The sequence below is a fragment of the Sus scrofa genome, chromosome 2, assembly GCF_000003025.6.
Source record: "Sus scrofa isolate TJ Tabasco breed Duroc chromosome 2, Sscrofa11.1, whole genome shotgun sequence".
Lineage (NCBI taxonomy): Eukaryota > Metazoa > Chordata > Mammalia > Artiodactyla > Suidae > Sus > Sus scrofa.
Window position 1 is genome coordinate 57,624,359 of NC_010444.4, and position 21,914 is coordinate 57,646,272.

General features: G+C 39.5%; 1 protein-coding gene across 1 annotated transcript; it reads left to right on the plus strand.

Annotated features, from left to right (window-relative positions):
- Nucleotides 19,902-20,825, plus strand: LOC110259615 (olfactory receptor 2M3-like). Its single transcript, XM_021085092.1, has one exon. The coding sequence runs from the start codon at nucleotides 19,902-19,904 to the stop codon at nucleotides 20,823-20,825; it is 924 nt and encodes a 307-aa protein (XP_020940751.1).

Here is a 21,914-nt window from a genome sequence, read left to right on the forward strand (position 1 = left end):
AGAGCAGTGGTGAGAGTGGGCATCCCTGTCTTGTTCCAGATTGGAGTGAGAAGGCTTTCAGTTTTTCCCCATTGAGGATTATATTTGCTGTGGGTTTATCATAAATGGCTTTGATGATATTCAGGAATGTTCCCTCTATACCCACTTTGGCGAGAGTCTTGATCATGAATGGATGTTGGGCTTTGTCAATTGCTTTTTCTGCGTCTATTGAGATGATCATATGATTTTTGACTTTTTTTTTGTTAATGTGGTGTATGATGCTGATTGATTTGCGTATGTTGAACCATCCTTGGGAACCTGGGATGAACCCAATCTGGTCATGGTGTATAATTTTTTTGGTATGTTGTTGGATTCGGTTGGCTTAGATTTGTTGAGAATTTTTGCATCTATATTCATCAATGATATTGGGCGATAGTTTTCTTTTTTGGTGGTATCTCTCTCTGGTTTTGGAATGAGGGTGATGGTGGCCTCATAGAATGTCTTTGGGAGTATTCCTTGTTCTTCAACCTTTTGAAAGAGTTTAAGGAGGATGGGCACCAATTCCTCTTTATATGTTTGATAGAATTCACCTGTGAAGCCATCTGGTCCTGGACTTTTATTTGTAGGGAGTGATTTTATGACCTCTTCAATTTCATTTCTAGTGATGGGTCTGTTCAGTTGGTCTGTTTCTTCTTGATTCAGTTTTGGCAGGCTGTAAGATTCTAGAAAGTTGTCCATTTCTTCCAGATTGTCAAACTTGTTGCCGTATAGTTGTTCATAGTATTCTCTTATGGTTTTTTGTATTTCTGCTGTATCCGTTGTGATTTCTCCTTTTTCATTTCTAATTTTGGTGATTTGGGTTCTTTCTCTTCTCTTTGTAGTGAGTCTGACCAGGGGTTTGTCAATTTTGTTCACCTTTTCAAAGAACCAGCTCTTGGTTTTATTCATTTTCTCTATTGTTTTTTGAGTCTCTATTTTATTGATTTCTTCTTTGATCTTTATAATTTCCTTCCTTCTGCTGACTTTAGGACTTTTTCGTTCTTCTTTTTCTAGTTCATTTAGGTGGAGGGTTAAGTTGTCCATTTGGGATCTTTCTTCTTTTTTGAGAAAGGCCTGTATTGGTATAAATTTCCTGCTGAGCACTGCTTTCGCAGCGTCCCATAGATTTTGAGAGGCTGTGTCTTCATTATCATTTGTTTCAAGGTAGATTTTAATTTCCTTCTTGATTTCCTCATTGACCCATTGGTTTTTTAGTAGCATGTTGTTTAGTCTCCATGGAGTAGGTTTTTTCTCTTTCCTTTTCCCATGGTTGATTTCTAATTTCATGGCATTGTGGTCAGAAAAGATACTTGGGATAATTTCTATGCTCCTAAGTTTGTTGAGATTAGCTTTGTGTCCCAATATGTGGTCGATTCTTGAGAATGTTCCATGCACACTTGAGAAGGATGTGTATTCTGATTTTTTTGGATGTAGTGTCCTGAAGATATCAATGAAGTCTACCTTTTCTATTGTTTCCTTTAGGATCTCTGTTGCTTTATTGGTTTTCTGTCTGGAGGATCTGTCCATTGATGTGAGCGGGGTATTTAGGTCTCCTACTATGATTGTATTCTCCTCAATATCTCCCTTTATGTCTGTTAAGATTTGTTGTATGTATCTGGGTGCTCCTGTATTTGGGGCATATATGTTGATGATAGTAACATCCTCTCCTTGGATGGATCCCTTAATCATTAAGTAGTGTCCTTCTTTGTCTTTCTTTATGTCTTTTGTTTTAAAGTCTATTTTGTCTGATGTGAGCGTTGCAACTCCTGCTTTTTGCCTTGTCTATTGGCGTGAAATATTTTTCCCCACCCTTTCACTTTCAACCTATATGTATCTTTTGTCCTGAGGTGAGTTTCGTGTAGGCAGCATATTGAAGGTTTTTGCCTTTTTATCCACTCAGCCACTCTGTGTCTTTTGATTGGGGCATTCAGTCCATTGACATTTAAGGTGATAATTGATAGATGATTATTTATTGCCATTTGACCCTCGCGTTCCAGTTGATTCTATGGTTCTCCATTCTTCCTTTGTTTTTGTTTTTTTTTTTTTTTTTTTTTTTTTTTGGTTGGATGGTCTCCTGTTATTATCTGCTTGAGTGTATTTTTTTTTCATTTTTTGCAAATGCAATATTTGGTTTTGGCATGTGGTTGCCCTGTTTTTTAAATATGCTAACCCCTTCCCATAATTGTGTGTTTTAGCCTGATGGTCCTGTAAGTTCAAACACTTCATTACTATATTAAAATTAAGAAGAGAAACATACAAACAAACAAAATGGGTTATTTACTTCCTATCATCTCTTGCCCACATTTTATGGTTTTGATGACTCTTTTTTATTTTTTTCTTTTTAATTTTATTTTGTTTGAAGCATGTTCATGATTAAATCTGTATGCTGGCTTATTTGAGTGACTGCTCTCTGATTGCGGTTTCCTCAGTCCTAGTTCTTCCTCTTCTTCTTCTTCTTTTTTTTCTTTTCTTTTTTCTTCCCTTTCCTTCCTTTCTTTTTGGTTTAGAGAAGCCCTTTCAATATTTCCTTTAACCTGGGTTTTGTGTTGCTGTATTCTTTAAGTTTTTTGGAATAACTTTTTATTTCCCCTTCTATTTTAAATGATATTCTTGCTGGATAGAGTATTCTAGGTTGCATATTTTTTCCTTTGAGCACTTTAAATATCTCTTGCCATTCCCTCCTGGCCTGTAGTGTTTCTGTAGAGAAATCAGCTGATATTCTTATGGGGGGTTCCCTTGTAGGTAACATTCTGTTTTTCTCTTGCTGCCTTTAGGATCCTCTCTTTATCACTAACTTTTGCCATTTTTATTATGATGTGTCTTGGTGTGGGTCTGTTTGGGTTCAGTTTGTTTGGGGCCCTCTGTGCTTCTTGTATCTTGAACCCAGTATCCTTTAGATTTGGGAAGTTTCCAGTGATAATTTCTTCAAATATATTTTCCATCCCCTTATCTTTTTCTACTCCTTCTGGAATTCCTATTATGTGTAGATTGGCCCGCTTTATATTATCCCATAGGTCTCATATTGCTTTCCTGTTTTTTGATTCGGTTTTCTGTCTGTTGACCGGATTGAGTGATTTCCATTATTCTATCTTCCATATCGCTGATTCGTTCTTCTGCATTATTCATTCTGGTGTTTACTGCCCCTAGTTCAGTTTGCATCTCTGCAAATGAATGTTCTAGTTTTTCTTGGCTCCTCCTTATATTTTCTCGTTCCTTTCTGAGGGTATCTGCATTACTGTTCATATCTTCTCTTAATGCCTTCAGTATTTTCACTATTTCTCTTTTGAACTCCAGGTCTGTCTGACTGCAGAGATCTGTTTCATTGTTGACTGTTTTAGGTGAGTTCTCCTGTTGGTTTGACTGGGGGTGGTTTCTCCACTTCTTCATCTTGCTTGTTGTTTTCTTTCTCCTGAGGGAGTTGTACTCTCTGTTATCAGGCAGTGTTTGCCTTGTCAGTGCCGTGGAATATTTCCTGAGGGCTGGTGTTGTTGGTCAGCCTTTTTTGAGGCAGTGTGGCTTTTCTGGAGTGTTGATGGGGCTAACAGTGTTTCTTTGAAGCAAAGGAGGGCTTCCTGAGGGCAGACAGGACTGGGAGGTCCACACCACGATGGTAGCAGATTTCACTTGGTCATGCAGAGCTTGTTCTGGTGTTTTTAGGCTGTGGGGTTCTTGCAGGGGGTTGGTGGTGTTGGGCAGCTGCTCTTCAGGGGTGCATCACCCCCTGGGGGCTGGAGCAGCTATCTGGGTCACTGAGAACCTAAGAGGCTCTTCCCTAGGGCAGCCCAACTCAGAAGGACGGCCTCTGGAGCCGAGGATTCAGTGCCCAGCCCCCACCCAGGCGTCTCAATTTTTGGTGACAGTGCCCGTAGTTCAGATGGTCCTTTTGGTTCTTGATCGGCTTTTCTGTACTCCAACTTACTGCTACACTCTTCTTTGCATCTGGAGATTTCTCCAGTTTGTTTGATCTTTCCCCCGGTAGGTGACTTTCCAGGGTGTGAGAACCCTTTCTCCTCCACAGTTCCCTTTCGGTAGTGCCCATCCCACTCGGATTCACCTTCTGTCACTCTCCTCTTTTCTCCCGTTCTGCCCTGTAATGTCACAAACTTCTTGCCGTTATTGGAGTTTAGGTTCCTCTGCCAGCGATTGGTTGCTGTTCTGTGCGAGTCATTTATTCTGTAGATGTGCTTTTTTTGTTGTGTTTGTGGGAGAGGGCGAGCGTGTCCCCCTACTCCTCTGCCATCTTGTCCTCTCCCCTAATTTGTTTTTCTGCTCTTTCATTGTTAGTATGTAGAAATGCCATCGATTTCTGTGTATTAATTTTTTATCCTGAAACTTTGCCAAATTCATGGATGAGCTCTAAGTGTTTTCTGGTAGAGTCTTTAGGATTCTCTAGGTATAATATCATGTCAATGCAAATTGTGATAGTTTTACTTCTTCCTTTCCAAATCAAATTCCTTTTATTTCTTTTACTTCTCTGATTGTCGTGGCTAGGACTTCCAAAACTATGTTGAAGTGTAGTGGCGAGAGTGGACATCCTTGTATTGTTCCTGGTCTCAGCGGGAATTCCTTCAGTTTTTCACCATTGAGAATGATGTTAGCTCTCAGTTTGTCATATATGGCCTTTATCATGTTGAGGTAGGTTCCCTCTATGCCTACTTTCTGAAGGGTTTTTATCAGAAATGGGTGTTGGATTTTGTCAAAGGCTTTTTTCCGTGTCTATTGGGAGGATCATATGGTTTTTACTCTTCAGTTTGTTAATGTGGTGTATAACCCTGATGGATTTGTGGACATTGAAGAACCCTTGCATCCCTGGGATAAATCCCACTTGATCATGATGTACAACCCTTTTAATATATCATTGGATTGGGGTTTGCTAGTATTTTGTTGAGGATTTTTGCACTGATGTTCATCAGTGAAATTGGCCTGTAGTTTTCTTTTTTTGTGTGTGGTACATTTGTCTGGTTTTGGTATCAGGGTGATTGTGGCCTCATAGAATGTGTTTGGGAGTATCCCTTTCTCTGCAGATTTTTGGAATAGTTTCAGAAGGATAGGTGTTAGCTCTTCTCTAAGTGTTTGATAGATTTCACCTATGAAGCCATCTGGTCCTGGACTTTTGTTTGTTGGAAGTTTTTTAATCATAGTTTCAATTTCAGTTCTTGTGATGGGTCCATTCATCTTATTTATTTCATCTTGGTTTATTCTTGGAAGATTTTATCTTTCTAAGAATTTGTCCGTTTCTTCTAGATTTTCTGTTTTATTTGCATACAGTTGCATAGAGTAGTCTTTTATGATCCTTTTTACTTCTGTGATGTCCGTTGTTACTTCTCCTTGTTCATTTCTAATTTATTGATTTGAGTGCTCTCTTTTTTGCTTGATAAGTCTGGCTAAGGGTTTATCAATTTTGTTGATCTTTTCAAAGAACCATCTTTTTGTTTCATTGATCTTTCCTATGGTTTTCTTTGTTTCTATTTCATTGATTTCTGCTCTGATCTTTATGATTTCTTTCCTTCTACTAACTTTAGGTCTTGTCTGTTCTTCTCTCTCAAGCTGCTGTAGATGTAACATTAGCTTGTTTATTTGAGCTTTTTCTTGTTTCCTGAGGTGGGCTTGTATTGCTATAATCTTTCCACTTAGAACTGCTTTTGCTGCATCGCATAGGTTTTGGAGTGTTTTATCTTTGTTGTCATTTTCTGCTAGGTATTTTTTAATTTCCTTTTTGATTTCTTGAGTGATCCATTGGTTATTTAGTAGCATGTTGTTTAGTCTTCACGTGTTTGTGTTTTTCGCAGAATTATACTTGTTGATTTCTAGTCATATAGCATTGTGGTTGGAAAAGATTCTTCATATGATTTTAATTTTCTTAAAGTTACCAAGGTTGGATTTGTAGCCTAGGATATGATCAATCTTAGAGAATGTTCCATGTGCACCGGAGAAGAATGTGTATTCTGTTGCTTTTGGATGGAATGTCTTATAAATATGTATTAAATCCATCTGGATTAATGCTTCATTTAAGACCTGTGTTTCCTTATCAATTTTCTGTCTGGATGATCTGTCCATTTCTGTAAGTGGGATGTTAAAGTCCCCCACTGTTATTGTGTTATTGTTGATTTCTCCTTTTAAGGTTGTTAGCAGTTGCCTTATATATTGTGGTGAATGTATGTTGGATGGATAGATATTTACAATTGTTATATCTTCTTCTTTGATTGATACTTTGATCATTATATAATGACCTTCTTTGTACCCTAAAATATTCTTCATTTTAAAGTCTATTTTGGCTGATATGAGTATTGCTACTCCACCCTTCTTTTGATTCCCATTTGCATGAAATATTTTCTTCCATCCTCTCACTTTCAATTTGTATGTGTCCCTAGAAGTGAAGTGGGTCTGTTGAAGACAGCATAAATATGGGTCTTGTTTTTGTATCCATTCAGCCAGTCTATGTCTTTTGGTTGGGGCGCTTAGTCCATTCACATTTAAGGTAATTATTGATATGTATGTTCTTATTGCCATTTTATTAATTGCTTTGGATTTGTTTTTGTTGCTCTTTTTTCTTTCCTTCTTCTCTTGTTCTCTCCTCTTCTGGTTTGATGACTATCTTTAGTGTTGTATTTGAGTTGATTTTTGTTTGTTTGTGTATCAATTGTAGATTTTTGGCTTGCAGTTATTCTGAAGTTTTTATATAAGTCCTATATGTGTATGAGATTATTTTTTACTTGTCATTCTCTTAATTGCAAGTTCATATCCATTGTCCTGCATTTGTACCCACCTCTTCTCATGATTTCTGATTTTGGTAGCATAATCGTGCATGGATGATTTCATATCATTACTGTATAAATGCCTTTACTGGTGAGCCTTGTCATTTGTGGAATTTTTGTTTCCTGTTGCTGTCTTTTCTTTTCTGCCTAGAAAAGTTCCTTTAGTATTTGTTGTAAGCCTGGTTTAGTGTTGCTGAATTCTCTCAGCTTTTGCTTATCTGTGAAGGTTTTGATTTCTCCTTCAAATCTGAAGGAGAGCCTTGCTGGATAAAGTAATCTTAGTTGGAGGTGTTCTCCTTTCATCACGTTAAGTATATCATGCCACTCCCTTCTGGCCTGCAGAGTTTCTGCTGAAAAATCTGCCAATAACCTTATTGGGGTTCCCTTGTATGTTATTTGTTTCTTTTCCCTAGCTGCTTTCAAGATTTTCTCTTTGTCTTTAATTTTGGTCAGTTTGATTAATATGTGTCTCGGGGTGTTCCTCCTTGGGTTTATTTTATATGGTACTCATTGTGCTTCCCGGATTTGAGTGGGTGGTTTCTTTCCCATGTTAGGGAAGTTTTCGGCTATTATCTCGTGGAATATTTTTTCTGTCCCCTTCTCTCTCTCTCTTCGCCTTCTGGCACTCCTATAATATGGATGTTGGTGCGTTTATGTTGTCCCAGAGTTCTCTGAGTCTCTCTTCATGTGTTTTCAATCTTTTTTCTCTTTTCTGTTCTGCATCCATAATTTCCACTAATCTGTCCTCCACCTCACTTATTCATTCTTCTGCCTCTTGTCTTCTGCTGTTAGCTGCTTCTAGTGAATTTTTTATTTCAGTTATTGTATTTTGCATCTCTTCTTCCTTAAGTTTTATATCTTGTATCTCTTTGCTCAGTGTTTCCTGTGAGTTATCCATCTTTGCCTCCAGTTTATTTCCAATGTCTTGCATCATCTTTAGCATCCACAGTCTAAAGTCTTTTTCCTGGAGGCTGAGAATCTTCTCATGACTTAGCTGATTTTCTGGGGTTTTTCCTTTCTCCCTCATCTGAGTTATAGTTCTCTGTCTTTTCATTTTTATAGGTTTTTGGTGTGGTGACCTTTTTACAGGTAATCGAGTTGTTGCCTCTCTTACTTCTGATGTCTGCCCCCCTGTGGCTGAAGTCGGTATGAGGGGCTTGCTGTAGGCTTCCTGATGGGAGGGACTGATGCCTGGCCCCTGGTAGGTGGAGCCGATTCCTATCCCTCTGGTGGGTGGGGCTTAGTCTCTGGATGGGATTAGAGGCAGCTGTGTGCCTGAGGTGTCTTTAGGCAGCCTGTTTACTGAAGGGCAGGGCTGTGATCCCACCTGGGTTGTTGTTTGCCCTGGGGCTTCTCAGTGCTGATGGGTGGGGCCAGATTTTCCCAAATTGGCTACCTACAGAGAAATACATAGTGCTGAATTTTCCCAAGAGTTTTGCTTTCAATGTCCTTCCCTCACAATAAGCCACATTCATCCCTGTTTTCCCAGGAAGTCCTCCAAGAACTGAAGTCAGGTTTGATCCAGATTCCTATGGAGATTTGCTGTGCCCTGGGACTCAGTGCATATGAAAGTCTGTGTGCATCTTTTAAGAATGGGGTCTCCATTTCCCCCAGTCCCATGGAGCTTCTGTACACAACCCCCACTGGCCTTTAATGCCAGATGCTCCAGGGGCTCTTTCTCAGATCCCAGCATGTGAGGGTTTGATGTGGGGCTCAGAACTCTCACTCCTGTAGGTGAGTCTCTGTGAACTAGTTCGTTTGCAGTCTGTGGGGCTTCCCACACTGTAGGTCTGGTTTTGTTTATATCACATAAATGCCCCTCCTACCTCTTGATGTGGCCTCCTTTTTGTCTTCTGGAGTAGGGTGTCTTTTTTAAGGTTTCCAGTCCATGTGGGTGAGGATTTCTTAGACTTTAGTTGTGAATGTTGTTGTTTTTAGGAGAGAAGTTGATCTCCAGTCCTTCTATTCTGCCATATTAGTCCCATCCTCCTCTTAATAATGATGTTAAGCATCTTCTAATGTGCCTGTTGGATGACTTCTTTGGAGAAATATCTATTTAGATCTTCTTATAATTTTTTTTTCTTTTTATGGCTGCACCCACAGCATATGGAGGTTCCCAGGCTAGAGGTCAAATTGGAAGTGTAGCTGCTGTCCTACACAGTAATGTCAGATTCAAGCTGAGTCTGGGACATACACCACAGTGCACAGCAATGCTGGATCCATAAATCACTGAGCGAGGCCAGGGATTGAACCTACATCCACATGCATGCTAGTCAGATTCATTTCCACTGAGCCACAGTGGGAATTCCCTAACCATTTTTTGTTTGGGTTGTTTAGTATTTTTGTAGTAAGCTGCATGAACTGTTTGTATATTTGGAAATGAATTCCTTGTCAGTAGTATTGTTTGCAAATGGTTTCTTCCAGTCCATAGGTTGTCTTTTTGTTTCACTTATGGTTTCCTTGGCTGTGCAAAACTTTTAAGTCTGATTAGGTCACATTTATTTAATTTTGCTTTTACTTTCATTACTCTAGGAGAGAGATCCAAAAAGATGTTACTGTGATTTATAACTAAGTGTGTTCTGCCTATGTTTTCCTCTAGGAGTTTTATAGTATCTAGTTTTACATTCAGGTCCTTAATATATTTGGAGTTTAGTTTTTTGTATGGTGTTTGAGAATGTTCTAACTTCATTCTTTTACATGTAGTTGTCCAGTTTTCCCAGAACCTCTTGTTAAAGACCCTGCATTTGCTCCACTGTATGTTTTTGCCTCCTCTGTCATAGATAAGTTTAGCATAGGAGCTTTGGTTTATTTCTGGGCTTTATATCTTGTTCCATTTATCTATATTTATGGTTTTGTGCCCGTACCTTACTGTTTTGATGACTGTAGATTTGTAATATAGTTTAATGTCAGGGAACCTGAGTCCCTCAGCTCCGTTTTTCTTTCTCAAGATTGCTTGGGATATTCAGGATTTTTTGTGTTTCTTTACAAATTATGTGTAACTTCCTTATCTTGGAAAATGTATAAAATTCTGCAATAAACATAGGGTTATATATGTATATTTTCTATTTAGTTCCTTTGGTTTCTTCAGATAAATACCCAGAAGTGGAAATAGTGGATTATATGGTAATTCTACTCTGAATTTTTTGAGAAATATTCTGTTTTCCATAGTGGCTATACCAATTTACTTTCCCATCAGCAGTTTATGAGTGTTCCCTTTTATCTGCATCCTTGCCAACACTTGTTATTTGTCTTTTTTTTTTTTTTTTTTTTTTTTTTTTTGGCCTCACCTATGGCATGCAGAATTTCCTGGACCAGAGATCTAACAAATCCTACATCTGCAACATGAGCCAGAGCAGTGACAATGCCAGGTCCTTAACCCATTGAACCACATGGGAATTTCTGTCATTCTTTTGATAATAGCCATTCTAAGTGTGAGGTGATATTTCCTTGCAGTTTTGATTTGCATTTCCCTAATGATTTGTGATGGAGTGTGTATTTTCAGGAGCTTTTTGATCATCTGTATGTCTTCTTTGGAAAATATCTATTCAGATGCTCTGAATATAGTTTAATCAGGTTTGTTTTTTTATGTTGAGTTGTATGAATTATTGGTATATTTTTGATATTTACTGTTGGAGGCATGAATATGTGACATGACAAATAATGGAAAGAAAAGACTGGCACCATAGAGTGGCTGTAGAAGTTCAGTCTCTACAAAGTCTTGTGACTCTCTCATGACCTTTGAGGCAAAATGAATGAGAACAACATCAAAAAATGGCATCTTGAAAAAAGATTGCTGAAGCATTAATGTTGCTGATGGAAATCATCAGCTCTGACATTCTCAGGACTGGAGACTTGGGGGATTTGTGGGAGAGGCCATAGATGGCTTGAAGCAAACAAAAAATTAAGGCCTGGGAGGGTTGAAATTTTTACGATTACTTTATATACTTAGAAATGTCTGTCCTAGCATATCTTGCTTCCAATAAGTATGAAGTAAAATACCAATGTATCCCCTGCACGTACAAGGAAATAGAAAATAGTAAATAAAAAACCATGAATTGGCTCAGAGGGTTGCTATTGCCTCTTGAAGGTGGTAGCCCCCTGATCCCCACTCTATTTCTTTGTCTCTTTCTTCTTATTTCTGTGGCACCACTGACTACGGGACCTGGATTGACGAGCAGGCCTCATCAATTTACCACTTAGGGGATGTACCATTTGCAAATATACTCTACCATTCAGAAGGTGGATTTTTCATTTTGTCTGTTGAGGCCTTTAAAAGACTAGCTACTTGGACTCCTTTCTTGGCACCCTGCCTGCAGTAAACACTGCACTCTTTTTCATACAATCTTGTGTCAGTATATTGGCTTTACCTTGCAAAGGCAAGCAGAACAAAATTTGGTTGGAAACAGTCTTACATGATGTTCTCTAATCCATTTTGTGTTTAACTTCATATATTGTGTGAGAAAATGTTCTAATTCCATTCCTTTATATGTAGCTTTTCATTTTTTCCAGCTACACTTATTGAAGAGACTGTCTTTTCTCCATTATGTATTCTGCCTACTTTGTCAGAGATTAATTGGCCAAAAGTTTAATTTCTGGGCTTTCTATTCTTTTTTCTTTTCTTTTTTTTTTTTGTCTTTTTGCCATTTCTTGGGCTGCTTCCATGGCGTATGGAGGTTCCCAGGCTAGGGGTCTAATTGGAGCTGTAGCTGCCAGCCTACACCAGAGCCACACCAATGCAGGATCCAAGCCAAGTCTGTGACCTATACCACAGCTCACAGCAATGCTGGATCCTTAACCTACTGAGAAAGGCCAGGGATCAAACCCACAACCTCCTGGTTCCTAGTCAGATTTGTTAACCACTGAGCCACGATGGGAACCCCCTGTGGGCTCTCTATTCTGTTCCATTGATCTATATGTCTGTTTTTGTGCCAGTACCACACTGTTTTGATTAATGTAGCTTCATAATTGTGGTCTCAAGTCAGGGTCTGTTGCCTATCCACTGGTGGGTTAAGCCAGGTCCTGGGGCTAGTGTCAGCCCACTGGTGAGCAGAGGTATGTCCAGGGATCTGGTGTGAGTGCCAAGGGTTTCTGAGCTGGTAGTTGTAGCAAGTTCCTGAAAAAGCTGTATGTGGGATCTCTTGTGTCCCAAAACTTGTGTTGGCCTGCTATTGGGTAGGTCCATGACCCAGCCCATCCCAGGGCTGATATTTGCCTGCTGGTGGGTGGGCTTTGTCCTGCAATAGGAGGCTTTGAGACTGTAGATATCCAGGGGATGATGTCTGCTTACCAGTAGGTAAGGCTTGCCCAAGGCTAGAGTAGATTTGCTGGTGGGTGGGGTCTGTTCTCAGGAGTTGTTGGAGATGGTGCCTGCCAGCTGGGTCCTGGGATATCTGGCTGCAGGGCTCTTGAGGTCCTGTGTCTAGTGTCTGTGCACTGGTGTGTAGGGCCAAGGCTTATGCCCTCTGGTGGGCTGGGCTACATCCAGGTGCAGCAGTGGGATGTTAGTCTTACTGCAGTCTGTCTGCTTGTATGTAGATCTGTATCTCTGCCCAGTTACTTACTTGCTCTAAGGCATCCCAGCATTACTTCCTACAGCCTAGTGGGTAGGTACTGGGCTGGTCTGTGACTAATAAGGAGGGAGGATTAAAAAATGGAAATTTGTAGCACTAGTGTCCATGTGGTAGAATGAGTTCCCCAAATGGCTGCTACCATTGTTTACAGGGTGAGCCCCAGGGGCCTTCTTCTCTCCAGGAGACTTTCTGTGATCAGCAGGTAGGTCTGCCCCAGGCTCCTTTCAAATTACTGCTTTGGACCTGGGTCCTGGAGCACATGAGTTTTGTGTTTGCCCTTCAAGAGTCTGGGGGTTTGTCTTCCCAGTGCAGGACCCCTGGGATGGGGATGTCAAAGTTGAGCTCAGGTACCTCTTTCCATGGGGAGAACCTTTGCTATTGCAATTGTTCTGTTTATAGGTCACTCACCTGGTGGTATAGTTCTTGACTCTATTGTGACTCTGATCCTACCCATTTTGTGTGGTTCCTTCTTTATATCCTTAGTTGTAGAAGATCTTTCCTGATATGATCTGGTCCTTTTCACTGATAATTGTTTGTAAATAGTTGTAATTTTGTTGTGACCATGAGAGGCAGTGAGCTCAGAGTCTTTCTACAGTGACATTTTCAAAGATTTCTCTACATATAGTGTTTTTTTTTCTCTTTTTTTTTTCTTTTTGGCTGCCCCATGGCATTTGGAATTCCTTGGCCAGGGATCAGATCTGAGCCCCAGTTGCAACCTGTTGCTGCCGTTGTGGCAATTCAACTGTATATTCAATTGAGATCCTTAATTATAATGTCCTGAGGGTTTTGCCTACTTTTAAGATTTCCTATCATTTGTTTTCAGCAACTTGATAATAATGTGCTAATCTTTTTTAATATATGGGGTTGGGTTATATCCATAGTTATAGAATAATTTAGGCCATACCTTATCAAGTATTTTGGGGAGAATTTTCTCTTTTCTCCTTCTGGGCTTTCTTAGACACATTTGTAAGATTGCTCATTTTCCAGAAGATCTTTGATACTGTTTTTTTCTGATCATTTTTATTTCTGTGTGATAATTTGAGGACTTTATTTTTTGTTTGTTTGTTTGTTTTGTTTTTGTTTTTTGTTTTTATATAGTGATTTTTTTTCCATTATAGCTGGTTTACAGTGTTCTGTCAATTTTCTATTGTACAGCATGGTGACCCAGTTACACATACATGTATACATTCTTTTTTCTCACATTATCATGCTCCATCATATGTGACCAGACATCATTCCCAGTGCTACATGGAAGGATCTCACTGCCAATCCATTCCAAAGGCAATAGTCTGCATCTCTTAACCCCAATCACCCTATCCATCCCACTCCCTCCCCCTCCCCATCCCCCTTGGCAAGTCTATTCTTCAAGTCCATGATTTTCTTTTCTGTGGAAAGTTTCATTTGTGCTGTATATTACATTCCAGATATACATGATATCATATGGTATTTGTTTTTCTCTTTCTGACTTACTTCACTTTCTATTGAATAGTCCTATAGTTCAGGGGTCAGCAAACTATAGCTTATGGACCAAATATTTTTCACTGGCTGTTTTTACAAATACAGTCTCAGTGGAAAAAATCTACTCACATTCATTTACATATTTTCTGTGTCCAGAGCAGAGTTGAGAGTTGTGGCAGAGATCATATGGCTTGCAAAGCCTAAAAAACCTACTATTTGGTTATTTAGAGTTTGCCAATCTATGTTTTACTTCACTATTTTTTTTTCTTTCTGCCATGTCCAAGATGCTCTTAATCTTATCTGATGATTCGTAGATATTCAGGTCTAGAATTTTAATTTTTTTAGGGCTTCAATTTCTCTGCCACAAATCGCAGTCTTTACACTCAATCTCATACCCTCATCCTCTACATTGTTTAACCTAATCACAATTCTTATTTTAAAGTTCTTTTCTTCTAATTCTAAACCTGGGTCACCTATTCATCTGCATTCATTGATGGTGTTTTATCATGGAAGGTCACAATTTTTTTCCCTTGTCTTTCTGAATGCTTTATAATTTCTGATTTTATGCTGGACATTTTGAATAAAAAACACTGGAGGCTGAAATAGATAAATTTTTTTCTGTTTTCCCAGAAAGGTAATGCCTTTTCTTTTGTCAGGCAGCTTAAATAAGGTGCTCCTAATTTAGAGCCCACTTTTAGTAGAGCTGAGTTGGGGCTTATCAAATTTCTTTTTTTTTTCTTTTTGCAGGCACACCTGCAGCATATGGAAGTTCCCAGCCCAAGGGGTGAATCAGAGCTGCAGCTGCAGCCTGCACTACAACCATGGCAACACCAGATCTGAGCCACATCTGTGACCTACACCCCAGCTTGCATGATGCCAGGTCCTTAACTTGTTAAGCCAGGCCGGGGATTAAACCCACATCCTCACAGAGACAACATCAGGTTTTTAATCCACTAAACCACAAAGGGAACTCCCAAGGAAAGGTTTTTAAAGACAGCATGAGGGAAAGTGTTGCAGTGTATGTGATCAACTCATGCTCATTCTCTGATTGGTTGATGGTGAGGTAACAGGGTGATGTCACAGGAATCAGCATTATCAATTCTCAGGCTCCAGTTGACCTGGGGGCTACATGATCATGGTCATTATGCAATTAGCTTCTTCCGCATGGAGAGGATTTATGGCTCAGGATATTATCTATAGCCCTTGAGGAGGAACTAATGGACTTTTTTTGTGGCTAAACCATTATTATTTCTCTTGCTTGACTATTTTCCTTTGTTTATGCATTTTCTCACTTCTCTGATTAAATTTGCTCTTTAGAACTTGAATAATGTCTAAGAGGATAAAGTTTTTCTACAAAAAAGAGGCAGGGGAAACAGGGCAATCTGCCTGAGGGAGGTCCCACAGGGTCCTGCTCAGTTTCATGTCTATAAAGAAATCTGTCATTAATGTCTTATTCAGCAAGAATTTTTTATGTATATTTTACTTATCATTTTCATATATTTTAATACATATGTTATTATAAATAAAATCTTGAAGAAGATATGTTGAAATCCCCTGATACCTGTGAATGTGACCTTATTGGAAAGTAGTCTTTGTAGATGATCAAGTTAGGATGAGGTCTTTAGCATGGGCTCCAATACAATATGACTGATGTCCTTATCAAAAAGGGAAATTTGGACTTAGAGACAGACAGGCATACACAAGTGATGTGAAGGGACATGGGGAAAATGCATCTAAAGCCAAGGAATGCCTAATGCTAGCAAAAGCTACTGGAAAGGCATGGAACCAATTGTCTTTCATAGCCCTCAGGCACCTTGATTTCAGATTTCTGGATCCAGAACATAGACAATAAATGTTTGTGTTTAAGCCACAACGGTTTTTGTTACTTTGTTCCAGCAGCCCCAGGAAACAAATACAAATGACAAAGACTTTGAAGATGTTGACTATGACAATGATTTTTAGATAGGAAGATTTCCCTAGGTTATCTGGCTCTAAGTTGAATTACAAGAAGGAGGGATAGGGAAATTTGACCACAGAAAAATATAAGACAGTGGAAGCAGAGAGGGATTTGAAGATATTATGCTATTGACTTTGAAGATGGAAGAACAGGCCCTACATAAGTCAAAGAATATAGGAGTCCACTAGAATTTGAAAAAGGTAAGATTTATTTGTCTGGTGATTCCTCCAAACATTTATAACACCAATCTCACACTCTTTCAGATAATAGAAAAAGACAGAAAAAATCCTAACTCATTTTATTAGACCAGCTTCACTTTGATATCATAACCTGACAAGAAAGAAAAATTATAGGTCGTTTCCACATAAATAAAGGAAGAAATCATAAACAAATGTTATCAAGTTGATACAACATATAGAAGACAATCTATGACAATCACTAGGGTTTATTCCAAGAACAACTGAATGTTTTTTCACTCAAAAGTCAGTCATTGAAAACCCACAGCAAATATAATCCTCAATGGGGAAAAACTGAAAGCCTTCTCACTCCAATCTGGAACAAGACAAGGATGCCCACTCTCACCACTGATCTTCAACATAGTTTTGGAAGTCCTAGCTACAGCAATTAGACAAACAAAAGAAATAAAAGGCATCCATATAGGAAGAGAAGGGATAAAACTGTCACTGTATGCAGATGACATGATACTATACATAGAAAACCCTAAGAACTCAACCCCAAAACTCCTTGAACTGATTAATAAATTCAGCAAAGTGGCAGGATATAAGATTAACATTCAGAAGTCAGTCGCATTTCTGTATACCAGCAATGAAATATTAGAAAAGGAATACAAAAATACAATACCTTTTAAAATTGCACCTCAAAAAATCAAATACCTCGGAATATGCTTAAAAGAACAGTAGACTAAAAAAAAAAAAAAAAAAAAAAGAGAGAGGTCATAGAGTATTTGTCTTTCTGGTCTGATTTATTTTATTTAGCAGAATTCCCTCTTCAAATTTTATCTATATTATTGCAAATGGCAGGATTTCCTTATTTTTAAACAGATGAACAGTATTCCATTTTATATATAACACATCCTCTTTCTTTTTAACATTGCTATAAACTTCTTTATGATGTGTTATTTTTTCTCCCAGTTTTAGCAAGATATAATTGACATTCAGCACTGTATAAGTTTAAGGTGTATAGCACTGTGGTTTGACTTAAATTTATCATGAAATGATTACCACAAAATTTAGTTAAATTTAGTTATCACCTTAGCTATATAAATAACACATTTTTTCCCTTGCAATGAGAACTCTTTGGATTTACCCTCTTAACAATTTTCATATACAACATAGAGCACTGTGAGATTCACATTTTTCAGGTGCTCAGAGACTAAATACAATGACAATGTCTAGACCATATATAAAAATGGAACTCTGACCCACAACCTGCAGGAACATGCCCAGGAAATGAACCTTTTTATTGACAATAAGCAGCCCAAGAAGTCAGCCTGCTATTAAATCAGAACTGTAGGTAGTCAGAGTGTTAATTTTAGTAACAATCTAGAAATCTAAACAATCACTTCTATAACAATAGGCCCAAAATGTCTAAGACTTGATTAATAACTGATAGATTCCCTAATTTTTGCCCCACTTCCAATACAGGACAAACAGAGGAATCCAATTATACCCTACCAATCACTCTGCTCTTGGTTCACCTGCCTACAGCTTCTCCACACCAACATCCTCCAATTAGGGCACACCTGAAACTTCCTTTTTCCACTCTAAAGCTTTCCCACTCTTGTGCCTGCCTTTGAGTCTCTGCAAAAATGCAAGTGACAGTGTCTGACTCTCTTGCTATAGCAATCTCTGAATAAATATCCTTTGCTTTTCTCATGTGGCTAGTCTTTGTTTAATTCCACAGTTCTTGATAATTACTTGGATTAAAAACAAATAGCTCATCATTGAGTACATAAAAGTAGGGGGCATCAACTGAGTGCAAGTTTCATAGAATAACTGACCAGTTTATACTTCCTGACATCCATGAGAAAACTTCCAGAGTATAGCAAGATATTCACTCTTATACTCAGTGGTGATCATGTTCTTTCCAAGCCCCCATGGGTAATGTGAGGGTGAAGACTCTTGGGGGAAGTGTAGGTTGAAATGTCAAGGGATGTCTCATGGGTACCTCTTTCCTTTGTGTAGGTGAGAGTCTGGGGGTATTTTTCACAGTCAGGGCTATGAGGAGTGAACTTTGTCTTGAAACAATTTCATTAATTTTGTCTTCCTCATTGGAATGGAGTGTCTGTCTATTCCCTGGGATCATTATAAGCTGAGTTGGGTCTCCAAGGATATTTGTTCTAGAACCAGGAGTGTAAACCTGTGATGTGAGCTTGTCAGTTTTGTAAGAAGCAGAAGAACATCTTGGATGGTTAGTTCTATAAATTTTTGTTTGGAGCCATGGAGTTTCAGGAGATTCTGTGTGTAAGCCTTTCCCAGGCTACCACTTGCTCATGCATTGCCCTGAGGACTAGATATTTTCATACTTCTTGGGTCTGACCCATCTCAGAGATTTGCAGGCTAGTGTGGAAGGTAAACTGTGGGGAAAGGAATGTGAATGTTGGTGCCAAAGAGAGTGAGAGAAAACTTAACAGATAAAGATTAAAAGTCACTGGGAAATGGTGAAGTTAGTTTGACTTCAGGCTCCAGATTAGAGAGTGTCTGACTGGACACAGAGATACTTCCTTGCTGTCAAGTGACAAAGGTTGTCAGCATCAGAGGTCAGAAAGATGGTAATCATAAGTTCTTAGGCAAAAATTTATGATTGCTCATTTGTTCTCCAGTCTCCAGACTGAGTTCCAAAGTCAGCAGGAAAAGGTGCTGGGCCCTTGCCATCCATGTGGTATGTATGTATGTCCATGTCTCTGTGGTATTCCTGCCTGTACTGATCTTAAATCTACGTCTCTGAGCTCCTCTGGCTCTATTTGCTGGCACTTCTCTGTCACTAGCTATCCATATCCTAGGATTTCTGCCTCTGATGCCATGATTTTATGACTCTAGAAATATAATAAAAACAAAATCTCCTCTCCACCCTGACAATCTCCCCACAAAGGAAAACGAAAACAGTTTTATTTTTGAATAATCATTAAATAAGAATGTGATGTGCGTCGCAAGTAATCTGCTATGAGATTGCAAAGAAAGAAGGAATATCACTCTTTTGTAGAGCCAGGCAGTGACCACCCATTACACACCTTCTCTCAAAATAAACAATAATTTGTCCCCAATTGAAAGGACTTGACAGCACCATTTATCTCACAGGGCTCATCCTAGATTCATGTGGTAATTGGAATGACTATTTTAGTTAACTGGCTTTATCCAAAGGAATTACAAATGTCTCTCGTTCTATGACCAGAGATAGTTCTGCAATCTGCAGCAAGATATCTGCTGAAGTTAAGTTCCTGTCCTCCCACAGAGCTGGGGAAGTAGGGGCTTTAGCTTCCTTGAAGATTATCATTTAAAAAGATGGATCTCAAGTCTTTGAGAAGGATATTCCTGGGTTGGAAAGCTTACTAGAAGGTTATTTCACTTTTAAAAAGTTTGCATACATTTCAGAGACAAATACCTTACAAATTTTATAAGTCAAAGTCTCTAAGAAAATGGAGAGGGGGATAATTTAAGTTTCACATTTTTAATATATTTATCTATATACCTGATACATCCTTTCAATCTTTTGTTTCCTTTCCTTCTTTCTTTATTTTTCTTTCTTTCTTTCTTTCTTTCTTTCTTTCTTTCTTTCTTTCTTTCTTTCTTTCTTTCTTTCTTTCTTTCTTTCTTTCCAGCAATTCACTTTAAAACCCTTTCTCTCCTTCCCTGCACTATGCAGGCTCCTTCTCTGGGGCGGCAGGGGTGGGGGGAGGAGCACTGTTCACTAGTCTTTCAAAGGAAGTACAGATCAAAACTTGTACTTTGAGGGGAACTGAGAGGAAATGGATTTTCACTGCAGGAGGAAAGACTGGGGCTAAGACAAAGGCTGGGCAGTATCCCTTAGAAGATACAGGAGGTAGTTTCCATGTATGATGGAGATGCCAGGTAAGTCATTTTGTTTTTATGCTTGCTCCTTTATTTTTTTCTCAGGATCAAAGCAATGGACATCTGGAACCACACCTCCCTATCAGATTTCATCCTTTTGGGTCTGTTCAGCTACTCACCCTATGAATTCTTCCTTTTCTCCCTTGTCCTACTGGCCTCTGCTACTGCCCTGACTGGCAACATCTTCTTCCTACTACTCATCCAGGCCGACAGGCGCCTGCACACCCCAATGTACTTTTTTCTCAGCCAGCTCTCCATCATGGACCTGACCATGATGGGCACCGTGGTGCCCAAGATGGCAGCCAACTTCCTCTTGGGCAGTAAGTTCATCTCTTGGGGTGGATGTGCCACTCAGGTCTTCTTAGTGGTCATGGTGGGAGGAGCTGAGTGCTTCCTCTTGGCAGTCATGGCCTATGACAGGTATGTAGCGGTGTGCCACCCACTGATGTACCCTGTGCTCATGAACTGGAAGGCCTGCCGTCTGATGGCCTTGGCATCCTGGATGGGTGGAGTGGCTGACAGCATGATTGACGTGGGTGTGGTCTTCAGTTTCCCGTACTGCAGCTCTCTCCAGGTGGACCACTTCTTCTGTGAGGTCCCTGCCCTGCTGCGGCTCTCTTGTGCCGACACGTTGCTCTTTGAGGACCTCATCTATGCTTGCTGCGTGGTCATGCTGCTGCTGCCACTGGGGGTCATTGTGGCTTCCTACGCCCGGATCCTCATGGCTGTGATGAGGATGCCCTCCACTGAGGGGAAACAGAAGGCTCTGACCACTTGCTCCACCCACCTGGCTGTGGTGGGTCTTTACTATGGAGGAGCCATATTTAGCTACATGCAGAGAGCCTCTGCTAGGACACCAGCAGGAGACCGAGCCACCTCCATCTTCTACACTGTCCTCACTCCAATGCTCAACCCACTCATTTACAGCCTAAGAAACAAAGATGTTATGAGGGCCCTGAAGAAAGTGCTGAGCCGATGAGGAATGTAGACATGCCCACACTTCTGGGGCTTCCTCTCTCGTTCTGCTTCTTCTGCTGAAAGATTAGGTTCTCCTGTGGCTCATCTTCCTCCTCTCTGCTCATGGAACCCCTCTAGCTGGTTGGGGAAATCTATCACCAATCTGAAGACATTTGCAGTGGAAGATGTCAGGGTAGCAGATGATAAGTGATTGGTTTCATGATGAGTCTTTTCTCCATTGAGCACCCCTATTTCCAACCAGCGAAGGCCCCAAAATACATTATTTGCCCTTTCCCCAGAGTTTCTGGGGCATTCTTTCTTTTGAATCGTATGCTAAATGTGAGTAAGGAAGGGGAAGTGATTCAAAACTCATTTTCCCAGTGAAATGTGGTACAAAGGTCAGAACTGGAGCCTGACATATAAGATCTGTGTGACTTTGGAGAAGGTTACTTCATTCTTTGGGCTTCACTTTATCCTTTGTGCCATCATCACTACCAGGAAAGTAAGTCCAACATTTCCTGACATTAACTACTAGTTGCTTACTGTAACACAAACTCCATCTCAATGTATCTTATGTTTTATCCAATATAGAGGGATTTTTGCCTCCACGTTATACATTAAATATAATTATCAGTGTGTAATATATCAAAGATAAACAGCTATAACTTTTCAAAATAGTCTTCTTAAGAATAAAGACATGGAAGGTGCAGTGATTACAAATGTATCACTCTATGCAATGAAGGACTTTGAGGACAGATGGACTCTTTATTTTTTGACACTTTATCATTAACAAAGGTTGGAAGGTAAATAAGTTGTGAGGAGAAACCTCTAACATGAACTGGCTTTGATCGAGTTTCTATCACAGGGGCTCTGGGGGGATTAAGAAATAATGACTTGAGCCTTGTTTTCTACAAACATTCCCCTCAACACACTGGACCAAAAAATCTCCCCTCAATCATTCAATCATGCGCACTGCTCCCTTGACATCTTCACTCATATCCTGAGAGCCTATGGGGTGTAGAGCACAAAGTGGCTGTGCACATAGAGTGGTGAAAGAGAGCAGTCAGTCCAGCCTGGAAAGTTTTGATTCTGGTTACTGATACAATGTGTT